At 33.3% G+C, this 17,540-nt stretch overlaps 3 protein-coding genes across 4 annotated transcripts; 1 reads left to right on the forward strand and 2 right to left on the reverse strand.

Annotated features, from left to right (window-relative positions):
* The first annotated feature begins 486 nt into the window (after nt 1-486).
* Nucleotides 487-4,256, forward strand: LOC138940695 (U3 small nucleolar RNA-associated protein 25 homolog). Of its 2 annotated transcripts, none has more exons than XM_070309816.1 (2): nt 487-685; nt 1,598-4,256. In XM_070309816.1, the coding sequence occupies exon 2, from the start codon at nt 1,623-1,625 to the stop codon at nt 3,963-3,965; it is 2,343 nt and encodes a 780-aa protein (XP_070165917.1). In that variant the 5' UTR covers nt 487-685; nt 1,598-1,622; the 3' UTR covers nt 3,966-4,256. The 2 variants fall into 2 exon arrangements, with proteins under 2 accessions (XP_070165917.1, XP_070165916.1); XM_070309815.1 differs by lacking the exon at nt 487-685 and adding an exon at nt 1,072-1,456 and having other exon boundaries at nt 1,598-4,255.
* Nucleotides 4,257-4,280: 24 nt separating this feature from the next.
* On the reverse strand, nt 4,281-10,896 carry LOC138940697 (uncharacterized protein PF3D7_1120600). Its single transcript, XM_070309817.1, has 2 exons — nt 9,306-10,896; nt 4,281-4,996 (listed from the first exon to the last, which is right to left on the reverse strand). Exons 1-2 carry the CDS (start codon nt 10,489-10,491, stop codon nt 4,767-4,769), a joined length of 1,416 nt encoding a protein of 471 aa, XP_070165918.1. The 5' UTR covers nt 10,492-10,896; the 3' UTR covers nt 4,281-4,766.
* A 319-nt stretch (nt 10,897-11,215) lies between these two features.
* Nucleotides 11,216-16,262, reverse strand: LOC138940694 (uncharacterized). Its single transcript, XM_070309814.1, has 7 exons — nt 15,920-16,262; nt 15,493-15,712; nt 15,189-15,404; nt 14,893-14,994; nt 13,123-13,748; nt 12,453-12,599; nt 11,216-12,110 (listed from the first exon to the last, which is right to left on the reverse strand). Exons 1-7 carry the CDS (start codon nt 16,186-16,188, stop codon nt 11,216-11,218), a joined length of 2,475 nt encoding a protein of 824 aa, XP_070165915.1. The 5' UTR covers nt 16,189-16,262.
* Nucleotides 16,263-17,540: the final 1,278 nt, after the last annotated feature.

Genomic DNA, 17,540 nt, shown 5'->3' on the forward strand with positions numbered 1-17,540 from the left:
AACATTCTTTGGATTTCTTTCACATATTTTTTTCTATTTATTTATCTTAATTCTTACAATAGTCTAAAGTCTAAATAGTCAGGAATTGAAAATAAATCTAGATTTGTCAAGAAAATATATTATTCTTTGGACAATTGATTTTTACAATTAATTTGTATATAGAGTGAGCCTAAAACGTTTTTAAAATTAATCTTTAATTTCGAATCTTATAATTATCCTCGTTTCACTAAAATTAATTTCTTTCTCTTAATTTTAATTTCTCTGATTTGGTCTGATTTTATTATTAAAGCGTGGTATCGAAAAAAAACCAAACAGAGAAATTCATCTTACCTATCTACGGCAAATTCAATCTCGCATTGCAAATTTATACTCTTACCGACGCGGGCGATTACGCGATTTCTCGCGCGAGTACGTTATTTCCAGTTTCCGCAGCGCTACTTGGGCGGTAGCGTCGCGTATTGTCGGTTAAATTTCGAATGTCGGAGAACGCGTATCGAGTATCGAACCGAATCGACAAAATCGCGTCGCGTTCGGGTAAATTATCATTACTGTTACTCGAAAATAAGTGATCATTAATGTTATTCCAAAGTAAGTGATCGTTAGTGTTATTCCAAAGAATGCCGAGTTTATTCTAGAAATTCCAACAACATTTTTGCAACAACGACGAACAATCAACAGCAAGATGGTGAGTTTTTTTAATCTTTATAATTCATAGTTCAAATAAATTATTCCTTAGATAAAATGGAATGGAAAAAAAAACAACCGTCAAATAGTGTAATTATATCACAAATTGTACAAAAATAGCTTCCTTTTTCATTTGAAGAAGAATAATGAAGAATATTGAACAAATTTCTTTTGCATCGGGTATATAATTTATTCATAGATCAGCGACTCGAGTTTGCTGCAAAAGTAATATATGAGTCACTTGCATGAACGCAGTAATGCAAATGCGACCGTTTTGTTTTAACGCGATTGGTTGATTTCTTAAATACTTTAGAGTTAGAGTAAGCATTGTGGATTGAATAATTAGGACAAAACAGGCAGAGAATTCTCTCTTCTGATTGGTCAGTCAAGCGATTCGCTACATTTGTCATGCTAAGTGGAATCCATTGTATTCTCGTACTTCGATGGTGTTTCATATATGAAAAGGAAAGGAAAGAAAAGGAAAAAGAGAAGATAAATATATAAAGTGATGTAGTATGTGTGTAAACATACAGAAGCACATGGTTGATTAATAATCATTTGTAAACGTGCACACTTTGTTGACTGAACCAACTGGATTAATAGCCGAATTTTTAAAGTTTGATTAATTTAATAGTTAAAATAGATTACGAACACATATAACTAGATTATTATTTAATTAAATAACTAAAAATGAGAGGTTAGGATAGGTTAATTGATTACTGCATCATTCTTCTTATTGTGTACGACGTTACTGGTTGGATAAAGATTAACGGTATGTTTATTAAAAATTTAATTAATTTAATAGTAAAAAATATATGTAAATATATAAATGCAATGTATCAATAATCTTTAAATTAATTGTAGAAATTATCCCTTTTGAATATTTTCGATTAATAACAATATACATGCACAGATTAAACCAGGGATACATCGCTTTAATGGCACCAGGAAAGCGATTATTTCGCAATAAGAAAAGAAGATTTGACGAACACAAAAGTCGGCCAAAACCAAAGAAAGGCAAATTCGAATACAGAAAAGCCTCTTATGTCAAAGAACGTGAAGCAAAAAATGAGGAGATTGAGGCTCGCAGGCAAATAGTGGAAGAAGAAAAGGCACGTCAGCGACTTCGGGAAACTGATAGTTCCGAAGAAGAAGAAATTGATCCCGAGTTGCTTTTTATGTCTCGATTTCCTGGCTATGAGAATTTACTGGAGAAATTAAAGAAATCAGTTGTGACCAGTTCAGATAGCGAAAATGAAGAATGCACTAAACAGAATAAAAATGAAAAGGACAAAGAAAGAAAGAAGAAAAAAAGGAAGGAAAAGAATATAATCGAAAAGAAAAAAGTTGACGAAGAAAAAAATGAGGAATCAGAAACTGATGAAGAATCTTATGATCATAGTGAGAATAAAAAGATTACAGATGACATGATGGAGGATAATTACGAAGATGCTGAGACTGCTCAAGAAGATGCTGGTCATTTAAGAGATCCATTCTCTTTACATCTGCGCAATGACATGGATGATGAACTATATAAACTAGTCTCTGTAACGCCACAGATTACAGAGGTTACAACATTGGAGTGGCCCACACTTGGAAATTTAATATGTCAGATTCCAAAACCTGTTGTTGTTTCGAAAGACAAGCCAATAAAAGTCAAAAAGCTTTTAGATGATGAGGAGAAACAATATGCTAATTATGGTAAGGTTCCAAGTTTAATAGAAAACATTGATTGGAATAAATTGCATATAAAATCACAAATTCAGAATAATTTAATCAAAGCTAATTATCATAATATAAAGGATAATTTAGAAAAAGATTCTGTACCTTTAACTCCTCTTCAAAGGGAATTATTCTCAGTGATAAATAATTACCAAGATTTGTATTATCCTGAAAGAACATTTTCAAATGCTGATCAGGTACGATTTGTTTATTGTTTGCATGTAATTAATCATGTGCTGAAAACTCGAACAAAAATACTGCATCATAATGTAAAATTAGCCAAATCTAATTGTACTGGAATGGGAGAAATTCCAGATGAATACAGGGATCAAGGTTTAGTGAGGCCCAAAGTGCTTATAATAGTGCCATTTAAGCACTCTTGCTTAAAAATAGTCGAAATGTTTATCTCGATTTTATTTGGAGAGGATAAAGGTGGCTCCGTCGTCAATAAATTGCGATTTATTGAAGATTTTACTGGGAATGAATTAGCAATACCTAAGAAGAATCCTAAACCAAAAGATTATGAATTGACTCTACAAGGAAACGTTGATGATAAGTTCAAGATAGGTATGGCCATCACCAAGAAGACTCTCAAATTATACACAAATTTCTATTCCTCCGATATTATAATTGGCTCTCCATTGGGTCTCAGAAGGGTTATAGGTGCAGAAGGAGAAACAGTAAGAGACTTTGATTTTCTCTCATCCATAGAATTGCTGATCATGGATCAGATCGACATCGTTCTTATGCAGAATTGGGATCATTTGTATCAAGTGTTGGATTATCTGCATCTGCAACCTAAAAAATCTCATGACATTGATTATTCTCGCCTCAGAAGTTGGTGCGTAAATGGCTGGACCAAATATTACAGACAGACGTTGATCTTTTCCAGTATCGAGCTGCCGCATGTAAACACGCTACTGATAAGGAAATGCTTCAATTACGCAGGCAAAGTGAAGGTGGCGAATCGAATTGAATCGGGTTCGATTCGCAAAGTGACTGTCAAAATTCCGCAGGTATTCTACAGATTCGAGGCATCCGATCTTATTCAAGGTATCGACGGTAGATTGGAATTTTTTTTGAAAGAGGTGCTGCCGCGACACATGGATCCTATATATAATCATACATTGATCTACATTCCATCTTATTTCGATTTCATATACGTGCGGAATCGTATGATGAAAGAGAAATTGAGTTTTGCGCAAATCTGCGAGTATACCGAGGACCGGAAAGTCGCCCGAGCAAGGGACATGTTCTTCCATAGCGACGCACACTTTCTACTTTACACAGAACGTTGGCACTTTTGGCGAAGAACGAGGATAAAGGGTATTCGCCACCTTATATTTTATCAATTGCCCACTTATCCGCACTTTTATAGCGAAATGTGTAATCTAATGGACAAATTGTATCAGAATTCGCGCGCTGGCACAGAGTTCAATATGTCGGTGACCATTATTTATAACAAATTCGATGCCATATCGCTTGCTCAAATTGTAGGCCAAAATAGAGCTTCCGAAATGATAACATCTGACTCTAAAGTACATACCATAAAATGCTGAAGCTTTTTCTGCGTTCATGTAAATATCACGGAATAATTACAAATAATTGCCTATTTAGTTGCATTGAAACAATATTAATTTTATATAGTTAAGCTAACGTTGTAAATAAAGCAATAATTTTCTAATATGTCAATGTGAAATAATTGCTTTAATGTATATAGCCTTTATTAATCATATAAAACTTATATAAGACATTGGACGAATTTTAACTGCAGTAATAAATTAGTAGAATTATAATAAATTTGTTTTTTATAATTACATTATTTTACTACATTTATATAATAATGTAATACAAAAATATTCTCTAAAGTACTTTTCAAGCAGCAAGAAATTTGGAAAAATAACTCTTACGAAAGATTACATTTATCTAATCATATTATAGATTAATTTAGAAATATATTGTTAAGCAATTAACATAAAATTAAGATTAATTCGTAATAGAGACGATTCGTTTACAATGGAATATATGCATTTTGCTTATGATTTTATTATTTGTCATTATTGTATGTTGATTTTATCGCGACAGTATCCTTTATATAACTAACTAAACATTGCTAAATTATTTATATGTCTAACTTCTATATCTGTGTCTCGGAGAATGATTTTAATCTTTATAAGATTTATCATTTAGCCAATTTAAATCAATGCAGCTTCGAAACATTCTCTGTCCTATAGCGGAAAAATCACATTTCTATGAAGATAGTAATAGGTGTTAATACTCTATTAGCGATTACTAGTTTAGCTTTCCTTTAGCTTATATTTTCCCGTTCAAGTTAGAAAGTATAAAAATCTAATATTTGTTTATGTAACGCTATCGTCATCGTCAATGTTTACAGTGCTAGTGAAATTGTTGCGATAATCCGGTACTGTCGGAATCGACGTAAGCTCAATTGACGTTTCTTCGATATCCGTGGTTTCCGTCAAGATTTCCCAAAGACCTTTCTGTCGTTGCGTGGTCGATATATCCGCTTCCTCTAGCTGTTTATTATTTATCGTCGTAAATTTCGCGGTCATCCCTTCGATCTGTGTTTCTGTAAAAAAATGATGTATGATTAAAGCAAGATGTATATATTCGTTAATAATAAAAAATTACAGAAATTTATTTATATTTCATTGAAATTTTTTCACATCTTTATATAGAACTCGAAACATACATTTTTACAATACAAAATTTTTATTTATGTTACAATGTAAATGTTTTCAATTCTGATATGACAGTATATTATTCTTACATTTTATATTACAAGATTAATATCGCGTGACATTTATCTCGTATGACATTTTTATAGCGTAGATTTTTTTTATAATTTTATATAAAAGATTGGTATAGCATAGAACTTTTTTAGAATTCTCAAGATTTATTTCTAATTGCAAAACTGTCATTTTGTCGAGTTAAAGATAATTAGCGTTTGTTGTATTAGCGTAAAATCGGTGTTTAACTTATTCTAATCTCGCGAGAAACATCTTTGTGATTTTATAGGCGAAAATATCTCTTCTCGATTAATGCCGTTACCATTTAAGATCGACAGAGTCGTGAGAGAGTCGACGGAAAGAGATTTAGCACAATCTGACTTGTTGATCCTCGGTTTCCTGTCCTGGACCTTAGGATTCCAGACGAAGGTGTAATACAGAGAGAGCAGTATGGCAGCCATGCTGACGAATATGACATATGCGACTACTGTCAATACTCGCACCAGTTTTTGCTTGTGCTTGGGCTCGTAGAGCTTGTCTTTCCGTTCTTCACCGGCAAAACGTATCTCGTTGGGCGCCGATGGTTTACTGTCGCGATTAACCAAGGTACGACCGATGCTGGCCATCATGTTATGGGCGCTCATCTTTCGTGGCAATTTTCGATTTACGATTTCGAGAAGTATTGTACGACAACAAGCAAGCTCTCTCTCAACGCTGAAAAATAAGCGATCGACCTGACGCTGATTGAAAGTACTGGAATGGTTCAGCGCCCGAGAAATATAGATATTCTTTTTGGGAAATTGCATCTTAAAGCGTCTTCAAGACTTGTTAATTACTTGTTAATTATTTATTAATTACAACTGCTTGCTAACTCAACGAATTTAACCTTGTACGAGGAGATGAATAATTTTAGTTCAAACATTAGAAATTAATTCTTACATTGTTTCGCGAATCTTTAAATATTTTTTAACGAATATATTCTAAGAAATGATACTGTATACATGGCACTAGCAACACAAGTTAATTAAATTCTCGAATTCGGTTTTCTTTTTTGCGATATTTGAATCACAAATGGACGTACCTTAATGTTAAACACATCACAAAACTGCGCATTTATTTCCAACGCATTTTATTTGCACATGCTTTTAATCTTCGATCTGCTCTCTCGTCTTTCCCAAACTCCGATACAAGGAGATCTGTTGTTTCGAATATGCTTTGATCACATCACGAAAGGACATTCTAAAGATGCGACAGGGCGTGTCTTCTCGAAACGAGGTTTATCCGCAAGCTCCAGAATGTTGCGAAAAAGGTCGACTTGTACACTCGAAATCGATAGACCACGAAAGCTCACCCGTCTTCTCCACGCAACTAAATACGCGCGTTTTCCGCTGGCTATTTCTGCGCGTTGGTTCTCATGGATAGGTATCTCGCCATATGTGTCACGAATATAAAAAATGCACCACTACGAATGTACGAATGTGTGTGTGTGCACGGAAAAGAGGTATCCAGTGCGCAAGCTCCGGGACCTTGATCCACCGAGAGCTTTTCGTCTCTCATACCAGCGTTTAGGGGCTGATAAACTCGAGAGGATACACGAGGCCATTACACTTGCGTCAAGATTTATCTTACTTTATTGTATTTTGTTATATCTTTTGTATCTATATATATATATATATATATATAGAGAGAGAGAGAGAGAGAGAGAGAGAGAGAGAAATATTAGTTTAAATATCGACTTTTTATATCAATGATTTTAATTTTTGAAATAAAAAATGTATTACTGAATATATATTCACATAATAACATTTTTTTCTTAGAAGTAAGAAAGTTATTAGAAAAAGATTTGTTATTATATTATATATACAGAGAAGAAATTATACTTATATTACAAGAGATACTTTGATAGTTTTATACAAAAATATAAATTATAGAAAGAAAGCCAAGAGTTATTCCCAAATTTATATTCTTTACGAGATATTTATATCTCTCATGTTTTATGAACGAGTACTATTACTCGAAAGTCTTCTACTTACTGATATTTTAACCCTCAAGATAATTCTACGAATGAGTGATTGCGTGCTTTTCTGAAAGTGTTATAGATTTTTTTAAAAATTTGTTTACATGCACTAGAACAATCTTAAAAAACATATTTAATGAAATTGATTTATATATATATATATATATACATATATATTATTTTTCTATTATATTCTATTTTAAACTGGCGATATATTGTACATAATCGAAATTTTAAACGAAAATTTAATTTCTGTTTAATTTTCTGCTTTTCTGATATTGTCTGTGTATGCAGCATTTATCTTAATTATATTTCTAATTTGCATCCAACATAAGTCACGATAAATCTACTTTTTTCTATTTTTGATTTTATAATTAAGATAATATAGACAATGAAGAATATAATTATTTTTGTAGAATAGTGTTACAAAACAATTTGCATAATTTATATTGTAGAAGAATCCTTTTTTTTAAACCCATTGATCGAAGAGATTGTTTCGGAAATACGAATGAAAATTACGAAAGCCGAGCGAAATATCTTATCGGTGAAATATAATAGTATAACGAAATGAAATTAAATGTAACGAGAATTAAATAAGGATCATAAAGCGTCTTGGACTGCTAAGCAATTTCGTTTTAAGAATGGATCGACGCAACTTTATCGCTTTATTTATTCTATAAAAGGTGGCACTCCTTTGTTTCAATAGAACGTCATAACGTAGCCCCTCGATCTTTTCTTTGACAAACAAAGCGCGCTATCCGATGTCTTGATATAAGTTTCGTTTAACCAAGAAGATAGACGTGAGGGCCTTGAGAACGACTAAAGGTTCTGGAGGAAAGTTATAATCAAACTCTGTTAAATTATATAAAGTATTTTCCATAATCTCCCGAAAGAATGGACGATATCTTATAAACAAAATTTAAAATTCTTTAAATTTGTATTTTATTTTTATTTATATTTCCAGGATTTAACTTAATTTACGAAAAGTCTTTTATTTTAATGCAAAATATTACTTATTAATATAATTTATTGTGAATATTATATATCTCTTTTTTATCTATTGACTACAATTCAAATATATTCTTCATGACTATTGAATAGAATTTATTTTTAGATCGAAATTTTTATTAACTATTTTTTTTATAGTAGCCAACGCGCGCTAACGTAAGTTTATATTGAATTTATATGAATTATTTTGTTTTACTAACTTTCGTGAAGATAAATTAACAGTTTACTTGTCATAACTGCAATCATTTGATGACTGCAATATTTAAGGTTAATGATATTCAGAAGTTATCGGATTTTGAGTGTGATGCAACCTCGAAGAAACCATATAATCGACCTGACCCTGTTTCACTTATTACACAATAACAACGCGGTTACTCGTCGTATACCGATCCAACGACTTATTTCTAAGGCTTTAATTATTGCTTCCCATCCGTTATGTTCAAAATATTTCCTTCTTTCCTAGTCGAGAAATTACTTTTTCAATTGAATGCATATACTTATCTTATTAAAATCTATATATTTCCTTTCATATATATATTACTTCATATATTGCAATGTAGCAAATATAGCGAAAGCAGATGATAAATTATTATATATACGTATTATATAAATGTCACAAAAGTATAATTTATATTTGTAATAAGAAGGCAATAATAATATTGTATGAAATAATCTGTTCGAATTTGAGAATTTCAAACATCAAATAATCGAAAGTTTCGCTTGTTTTTAGTTGAACTAACAGTTAGAGTTTGATGAGAATAGTGAGAATATAAACTGCAGCAGATGTACGAGCATTAATTCGTATAATCGTTCGTCTCTCGAATTTCAAATTTAATAGTTTTATATACAATATAAACAGGGATCGATAATTTAAAAAGTTCCGCTTATATTTTTATTTATATTTGTCAAATTAATCTTAAGGTGTACATTCGTTGCTATTAAAAGTGAAATCATTCGTCTGATGATCCATGAACAAGCAGAAAAACATCATGAATCTAGCAGCGTCTAAGGAAAACCACGAGTGACGTAATGCTCGTTGTTTAATCACACGGGCACGTCTTTATCCCGGTATGTTTATCCCGGCGCCATAAGAAAAGCTGGCGAATCCACGCGAATTCTCTCACCTTCAGAATTTCTCGTTACAATAGTCAGATCATCCGATGACTGATGGAATTCCGGATTGTTATGGGTGTATCCCGAATCGTGAGATGATGAGACGGTCGATACTTCATTGCGCGTGATTTTTTCGATGTGATTACTCGAGGGATACTCATTATCGCTGGAATAATTTTGTCGAGAATTTAGATTTAGATTATTAGGGCTGACATTTGTAGACAGAAGACGCTTCGTAACATCCTCCGCGTATTCTTTCGATCTAGTGATCGTGTGTACATTGTTTCGATCGCTTTTTCGATTGTCATTGATCAATTGACGATCATCAGTTTCATTTTGTTTTATCAATTCTTTTATATCGTCGAGAATATCGATTTTTGAAAATTTTTGGTTCTCGTGATCGACAATCAGATTGGAATCGATAATAGATCGTCCGTTGAAATGTTTCTGTTTCATTTTGCTTTCACGTATAGTCGCGGTTTTTGATGTCCGCGTACTTTCAATGTTCAACATATTTATAGGATCCGTCAATTTTGGATGCAGATCAATATTATTACTTCGAGTCTTTTCTTCGGTAATGTTATCCTGCAATCCACTCGAGATCGAATTTTCCGTTATCTTTGTCGAGTTGAGCATCTTTTCTACTCTAATAGACGAATTATCGGATCCTTCAGAAATTGCCGCTACGTGTTTCGATAGATTTCGATTCTGAGTTTCCACGAGCGAGTGTCTCAGTCTCAGCAACATCGCGTTCAGCCTTTCTTGTTTCCTGTCCTGAGAATTGACGTTAGAATCATCCCCATCGTACGCGTTGTACGTCGTACGACCCAGAAGAGGTTTGTACGCGCGATTTATCTCAGTTTGTAGAAAGAAGTCGTTCCCTTTTTTTTTCATATCTGTCTTCTCTGAAGGCATGGCCATCAGAAATTGCATCTGCGGATCCGCCCGCAATCTTCCTCCCTCTATCAATCTCGGATTTGGTGGCTCCCATAAAAATAAGTAATAGGCGCTTAAGAGGATACCTACGAAACTCACCGAAAACAGATAAGCCATCACGGTTACTACGCGGATGATTTTCTTAGTCCCGCGATTTTCGTAAATGTCCGCATTTGTGTCTTTCGGCGGTACGTCCGCCTGGACATCCGGCGCAGATGCATCCTGCGGCTTTGCCTCGCCGCTGCTTTCCTCCTTACTCATTTTAGCTCGCGCGTGATCAGCCTCTTTGGGGTGTCACTATTAAGAAAATTTCAAGCTTTAAGATTTTAAGTTTTCTTGATTTCCTTAGTCATGATTTTGCGTTCTTTCGTATCCTAGAGAGAAAACTTTTTTCTCTTCGCTCCTTATCGGCGAGATTTTCTTCTTAAAATTTTCACGATTTTGCAATAAATTATTCGCATACGAGAGAGACGGAGATTCTTTCAATGATTCTCAGTGTTTTTATCATCCGCCATTCGTAATTGTATACAAGAATACGAATTTTTTATTTATCGTTTGTTTTACTGTTCTTTTCGTTTCTGATTTGCTTTAATGGTTTGACTGTTTGTTGTTTCAAACACTCACAGAGGCACACATAAATACGTATAGGAGTAAACGCGGAAGAGAGGCGAAGGGATCACTGAGAAGAAACGTTCTGGTAGCGATGATACGCGCGACTGCAAGCTCAAGCCGCGCTGCGGAAAAGCTCGGCTTACGACGTTTATGTCCACGTGTTCTCCCACGCGCGCAAGCGTCCTCACGAACCTGGCACATGGTTCGAGCTTATCCCATGTCCTGACAAGGGTTTATCGTTTCTCGAGTAAATTGTAAAAGTTTCTTTTACAAATGACCTGCTATTTGTTCTGTTGCACATTTTAAATATTTATTACTCTATGAATTTTTAATTTCACATGTATGCGCGGTTTATTTATTGCCGAAAATTGTATTAATCTTGCAAATTTTCATTTCGCGATTCTGTCTTTCTCGCGTCGCTCTGTTTAAGTTGTAGCGATCTCGAAGAATTTGTGCTCGTAGTTGAAGTAAACGACCTCTGATCGTCAGAATCCTCTTCCTCGTATTTGGTAAAGATATTCCTGTTGTCCTTCAAGGAATCCGGCGATTCCTCAACTATCAAACGATCCGTATTTTCTTGTTCTTTTACCTCTTCCAAGGGAGATTTGCTTGTGTTTCCTGAAGATCCTTCGGAATATTTTGTCTTTTGGTCGTTCACGGATAAATTACTACTTGCCGAGTTAAGTTGTTGCAACAATTGATGCAACCAATTTCGAAAATACTCCTTCATGACGATCTCGTTCTTATTTCTCGTGGATAAAGATCGAACATCTTCCGAACGTTTTTTCTCAGTCTTCAGAAATTCTTTAAACTTCCGGAAGTCCTCCATCGCGAAGATATTTCTGTCTAATCTCACGTCGGAATCGGTTAACATCGACGTCAGTCGCCATTCTCGATCTCTTTCCTCCTGCTTTTGTACATGATTGTTCGAGTTCCATCTGCTCGTCCCGGCGGAAATAGATTCTTGCTTCAAAGAAAAAGCAGATTCTTTTGTAGCGATCGAAATATCCTTCTCCTTCCGTTCGGAATGTGTCTGTGAACTTTCGGTATTTGTTTCCGCGGCCAAACTTGAGGACTCTCTCTCAGATTCGCGCGGAACGAACGGCAAATTATAAATGGACTGTTGTTCATTAAGCAGCCGGAAGATTTGCGTCAATAAATCGTTGGATCTTTCGAAGGAAGAAGACGAGGGCAACTGCTGATTCTGTTGCGCGATCAGCGAATTCAATGCCGGCATCAACGCGGGCGCGTACAATAAAACGGCTAGCCTGTATAAATAATTAATCATTATCCTAAATAAAATTTTTAAAAGAGATTTAGAAAAATATACAATATATACGTATAATTATTCTTACTTTATCGATTTATTTAAAAACGGGATTATGTTTTTTTGATTGCAAAATCTCATATATTGGATGTTGTGTAAATGATATAATTTAAGATATTTTTTTTACACATACATTCTATTTTTATTATTTATACACATTTATATTCTTTCATCATTGATAACTTTTGACAGAAATATATATGTTTATAAATCTTGGAAAGGAAATAGAATAAAAAGTACTTAAAAACGAATACGAAATGAAAAATAAGTAAATTTTAAATACCTCAAGAGTTGTATTGCGAGACCGCTAGAATCTAAAATAGGATCAGTGGCCGATGAGTGCATTATGGGATTGTACGTCGTATGCACCGTACTTCTCGGGGTCGGTGTTCTTCTTTCAATTTGCGGATTCGCTCGATCGTATCCGGTGCTGGAAATAGGATTATTAAATTAAAGGTACTATCTCCGATTTATTTACGATCATACATGAAAATGACGAAATAAATTAAAAATTCTATAAAGTTTTTATATAATAAAAAAATAAAAAGAATAATGAGAGATCAGTCATAAAAACAAATTTTGGTTTATTATTATTTTTTTTTTTTTTTTACGCAACAGAAGAGAATATATAATATATTTCTATAAAATATAATACCTGTTCACACTTAAAAAAATATTTAAAATTTAAATAATTTTTTAAATTTAGGAAGATATATATAAAACTTTAAAAATATATCTTTCTTATAACTTTAAAAAATTGTGAAAATTTGATCTTTTAATTTTATGAATTACTATATAACGAGACTGTACTTATGCTGACAATTTTGATAATTTTCTTACAGTTTTCAATAATCAAAGAAAAAATTGTATTAGAATATTTTTCCAATTCTTAGAACTTTTTAAAATCTTTTTCTTCTTCCTGTATTATACACTATAATATTAGAGAATTATACCTCTCCGTAGAAAGTCCTCTTCGGCGTTGCAATTTTTCCCCGTTATCCCTCCGAGACGAAGGATTACTGCGAAATTCGTCCACTTCCTCCTTACGATACATTCTCAGGAAACTTGCATATTTCGGCGAGGATGCATGCCTTCTCGAGAACGGTCTTCCCTCCATCGTCATTCTGTCGTTTCTGATTCTGTTTCTGGCAGTCTTCTCTAGAGTAGATATAGTGGGTGTATCCTTGATTCGCGGCTTGATTGCTTTGGTCATTCTCCATTGATTCTGTTGATTGCTAATTTCTAGATCGGTCGTTGTCGATCGATCTTCCAAATCGTCCAGTTTACGTTTACTGCCGCGTCCTTGTCGGCTTTGATCCGTCACGATGCTTGACTCTGGCAGGGCATTTTGTTGACAGATTGATTGCAGATTGATCGATTGTTTATCGCTTTTATTTATTGCGACAACGTCGTCGTTGGATTTCACGTTCGGCGATTCCGCCGCATGGGAAGATTTCGCCGCATCGTTAATAATTTTATCGACATTTTGGCATTCTTCCATCAACTGTTTCGAGTTGTGCCGCTTTATCATTGCGTTGTCGTTTCGGTCTAATGCAGTCCCGACGCAGTTCTGCAGAACCTGGATAATGTTTGATTCGCCGGATGTTATCGTATATAAACCAAAATTACTGCGTGGCAGATGGGTAACTTTTTTTTTTCTTATTTCTGTACTCTTTGGAATCTATTGATACTTTATGGTGGGATTTGAAAAGCGATTAGGATGAAAAAACAGGAAATTTCCAAATAGATGAAAAAAATACGCTGTGTCATAAACTTTCTCACTCATCTTGTCATAACATCAATTTACATATCTAAATATGATAAAGAGTAGTTCTGTGAATGAAAAAAAAGATGGATTATATTAAATGGATTACACAAGATGGATTATGCTGTTATAGCGATGCTTATTCCGAGTGAAAAAATTATATAATTGCTAAATATTTTTTTCTATAATAAAAAAAAAATGTTTTTCTGTATCATATGAATATTTTTTTACGGTAAAAAAATGTATACTTTCCGACGGAACTTTATGTAACTGGTAAAATGCTGCTGTGTGTTTTGAAGTTAAAACAACAGTAGACATAACCGGACATTTTACGAGTCGATTGTTTTATTTGCTAGTCGCTATTTTGAGAATAGTTAGCGTCTTGGTCTGCCGGCAAAAAAAATTGTGATTTACTCGATATTTGTCTGTGCAGCATATGTGAAACTAAACATTTCCCGGAAATAACATACAAAACGTTATTGCATTTATAAACATGACACTCAAACAATAGTCTCGATAATTTGATCGCGGCTAAATCGAATTAATTTTAAATCGTAGAAATCGTAGAAATACGAGTTCTATTATAGTGTAGCTTGTGAGCTATAATGCGATTCATATGTAATCTGCTGTGAGTTGGCAATGCATTAAGAAAAAGAAACATCGACGGGACAGGATATACGAAAAGCGCAGTTTACCTACTTCTTCGCAAAATCGATTCTCACAGGTTTGAGATGTTGCATTAGCGGATGGAATCAAAATTATGTTTACTATCGATTTCAGTGGGGGCAGCTATCAATATCAATTTGTCACTTATTCTAACAGTCGTGTAAATACATAGCAAAAGTCATGTAAACTCAGAAAATAGAAGTAATTTATCTTACATTTGCTGAAACTGCACTTATGGGTATACTATTGTATATCACGTCATTGAAACTTAAGACAGATTTAATTAACGTACGTTGTTGTTTGCTTGTAGATTTTTTACCGTTGTGCAGAAAGGAGGAAGTTGCGGAGGATTTTGAAAGCTAAGTTCAGCGGTCTTTGGTAAGTCATTATATCCCTGAAAAATCATTAACTTTTCTGCTTTTATTGAAAATTGCAATTCCACAAATAAAGAAACGATTACGATATATACGAATATTAAAGATTCAAAATATTATTACGCACACAGATTTATGCAATTATTATAATCAATACAAAGAAGAAAAAAAAGAAAAAGAACAATCGTGACGTTCCATATTATTGATTGATCACCTTGAACGAATTTTCTTTCTGTCTTGCTGATTGCTGATTCACCGAACAGCCAGCGTTTTTGTCGGCAATGCGACATTCATGCTGGAATGATGCACAAGCAGGACGATTGTTATTTTTTTGCGAATTGACATATTTTTCTCGTAACCCCGAGGGAATTTTCGCGGAACATGTTCGACTTCCGACAGAAAATTTATTCCAATTACACGTCGCTGCGCGCTACATCGAAAATTACAATAAGATAAATTGATAAAAGTTCTATTGATATTGATATAATCTATCTCGAATTAGAGGCACAATATTGAACCTGATTGTAAAATGCATTCTGGCATCCCGGGAATCTGTCATGCTCAACAAGGGGCGTCGATATTCTAGCCCTTGTCAATTCTCTTTCGATTGCCGCGTAATTTTCGTTCATCTGCCTTAAATAATTCCTAAGTAAATTATTATACCTGGCCGTATTAGCGTTGCAAGGCAATCGGTGGACTCCGTTATAAGATTCAATACAAAAAGGCAATACATTATTCCTGCAGGAATAAAAATTTACATTATCGAACCATTTAACGATGGAAAAAGATTGAAAGAAAAGCCATGAATAAATAGCGTTTTTTTAAATTGACCTTCTCAGGTAATCATTTTTTATATTTTATTAAAATATATTTTTTAGTTTCTTTCTTCGAAAAAATTAATTTTTGTTTAGAATCAAGTATTATGAGGAGATGAATATGTATTACAACATTTCGGTGTATATGTCTTGCAGTTGCAAGCGATCGCTGTCGTCGAGGATGGTGAAGCTCACGTTGACTCGCAATCCGTGGTTCGAGGGCAGAGAGGATAAATGTCTCATTAAATGATTAGCGCGTAACAATTCCGGAAGACGTATATCATAATTTTGATTCGCGGCGAGCAATCGGTCCCAGTAATTACATAGGAATTCGAGATCGCGTCGGGTTCTTCGGTAAGGATTGTCCGGTGGTTGCAAGTAGATGGATCGTTTCGGCATGTTTACGTTTCGTGAAAAAAAATAACTGAGAATTTAGAGAGATACGTTGATCTAAAAATGTGTTTATATATAGGTTGCGAACCTTTCCTTGTGGATCGTTATTTGTTTGTTGATCTTTGCTACCTGAAATTATCTGTTATTCATAACGAGAATAATAGTTAATGTCCACTTACGATTTATAATTTTCTATATTAGCTATCTATGTTTTTATTTTTTATTTTCAAAAAAGTGTAAATTTTAAACTTTTCTCAAATGTGTGTGTAATTTAATAAATATGCTATTAAAGATTAGTGTGCGAATAGTTAATATAATAATATTTCTTTTCTTCACAAGATCAACTATTACACGATTATTACTCTGAAACGAGTAATATGATAGATTTTATTATTTCTTATTATATTATATATTATTGTAAAATAACATATTTCGACGCGCAGTAATTTTGCATTTATAAGACTGTTATTGTGTAGCATTCCTGTGTTATGTCTCGAAATTGGTTTATTATTGTTTTCTGGATGAAGTTTAATGATCTTGTTTGCTCTTCCCCGTCTCTCCTAGAAGCTATCGAAATAAAACATGCTCAAGATGTATAATAAAAACTCATGAATTTGGAATATCAATAAATGTTCGACGATTTTATATCGATACTTTTTCACAACGTCTCAGATTATCAGAAATTGAAATGTACCGTCGAAATTTATGCCAAGACCGCGTAAATCATCCCTCGCTGCTTCCTGTGTATATTTTTGCAAACGGCGATCTGATTAATCTCATCTATACGTATACAGAATATTTTTTTTTTTCATCTTTCTCTTTTTACCTTAAAAGAGCACGGAACAGCCGATAAAAATTTTAATTTACAATGAAATAAAAATGTTACTTTGCAATAATAAATTCGATATGTCTATTTCGTTATAATTTCATTAATTTTATTATTTTGAGCAAATCAGCTTTTCTAATATTTTTTTCTTTGATAGCAAAAAGAACAAATAAAAATCAGTTTTTGCTATTCTCTTTGTTAACATTTATATCTTATATATATATATGTTAAAATATAATTACGAGTTTAAAAAAATAATACTGATAAAAAATAGATTTTTGTGCTCTGCATATTTTTAAGAATTGAAACAGTTATAAATTTGACGGATAAAAAACTTTTGCTATGGATAAAAAAAAAATCATCGCATTATTTATTTACATAAATAATAAAGATAAATAATAAAGATAATATAAATATAATTTTTGGATATCTATATAGTATTGAAATCGGGTCTCGCTGAGATTACGTATAGCATATTTTCTTATTCTGCGATCTTGGCAAGGTCCAAGTGATTGACAGTCACTGCTCGAGT

Source organism: Polyergus mexicanus, unplaced genomic scaffold, assembly GCF_030449975.1.
Source record: "Polyergus mexicanus isolate NDT 795.1 unplaced genomic scaffold, iyPolMexi1.0 SCAF_17, whole genome shotgun sequence".
NCBI lineage: Eukaryota > Metazoa > Arthropoda > Insecta > Hymenoptera > Formicidae > Polyergus > Polyergus mexicanus.

Bases quoted from the DNA above. Each gene is read 5' to 3' on its own strand.
- LOC138940697 (XM_070309817.1), bottom strand. From the start codon at position 10,491: ATGAGTAAGGAGGAAAGCAGCGGCGAGGCAAAGCCGCAGGATGCATCT. The intron at 4,997-9,305 runs GTGAGAGAATTC...ATTTTTTTACAG, and splicing joins TGTAACGAGAAATTCTGAAG to AAACACAGATCGAAGGGATG.
- LOC138940695 (XM_070309816.1), top strand. From the start codon at position 1,623: ATGGCACCAGGAAAGCGATTATTTCGCAATAAGAAAAGAAGATTTGAC.
- LOC138940694 (XM_070309814.1), bottom strand. From the start codon at position 16,188: ATGCCGAAACGATCCATCTACTTGCAACCACCGGACAATCCTTACCGA. The intron at 13,749-14,892 runs GTACGTTAATTA...AACATTATCCAG, and splicing joins ATCTACAAGCAAACAACAAC to GTTCTGCAGAACTGCGTCGG. The intron at 12,111-12,452 runs GTATTTAAAATT...TTATTTATACAG, and splicing joins CTCGCAATACAACTCTTGAG to GCTAGCCGTTTTATTGTACG.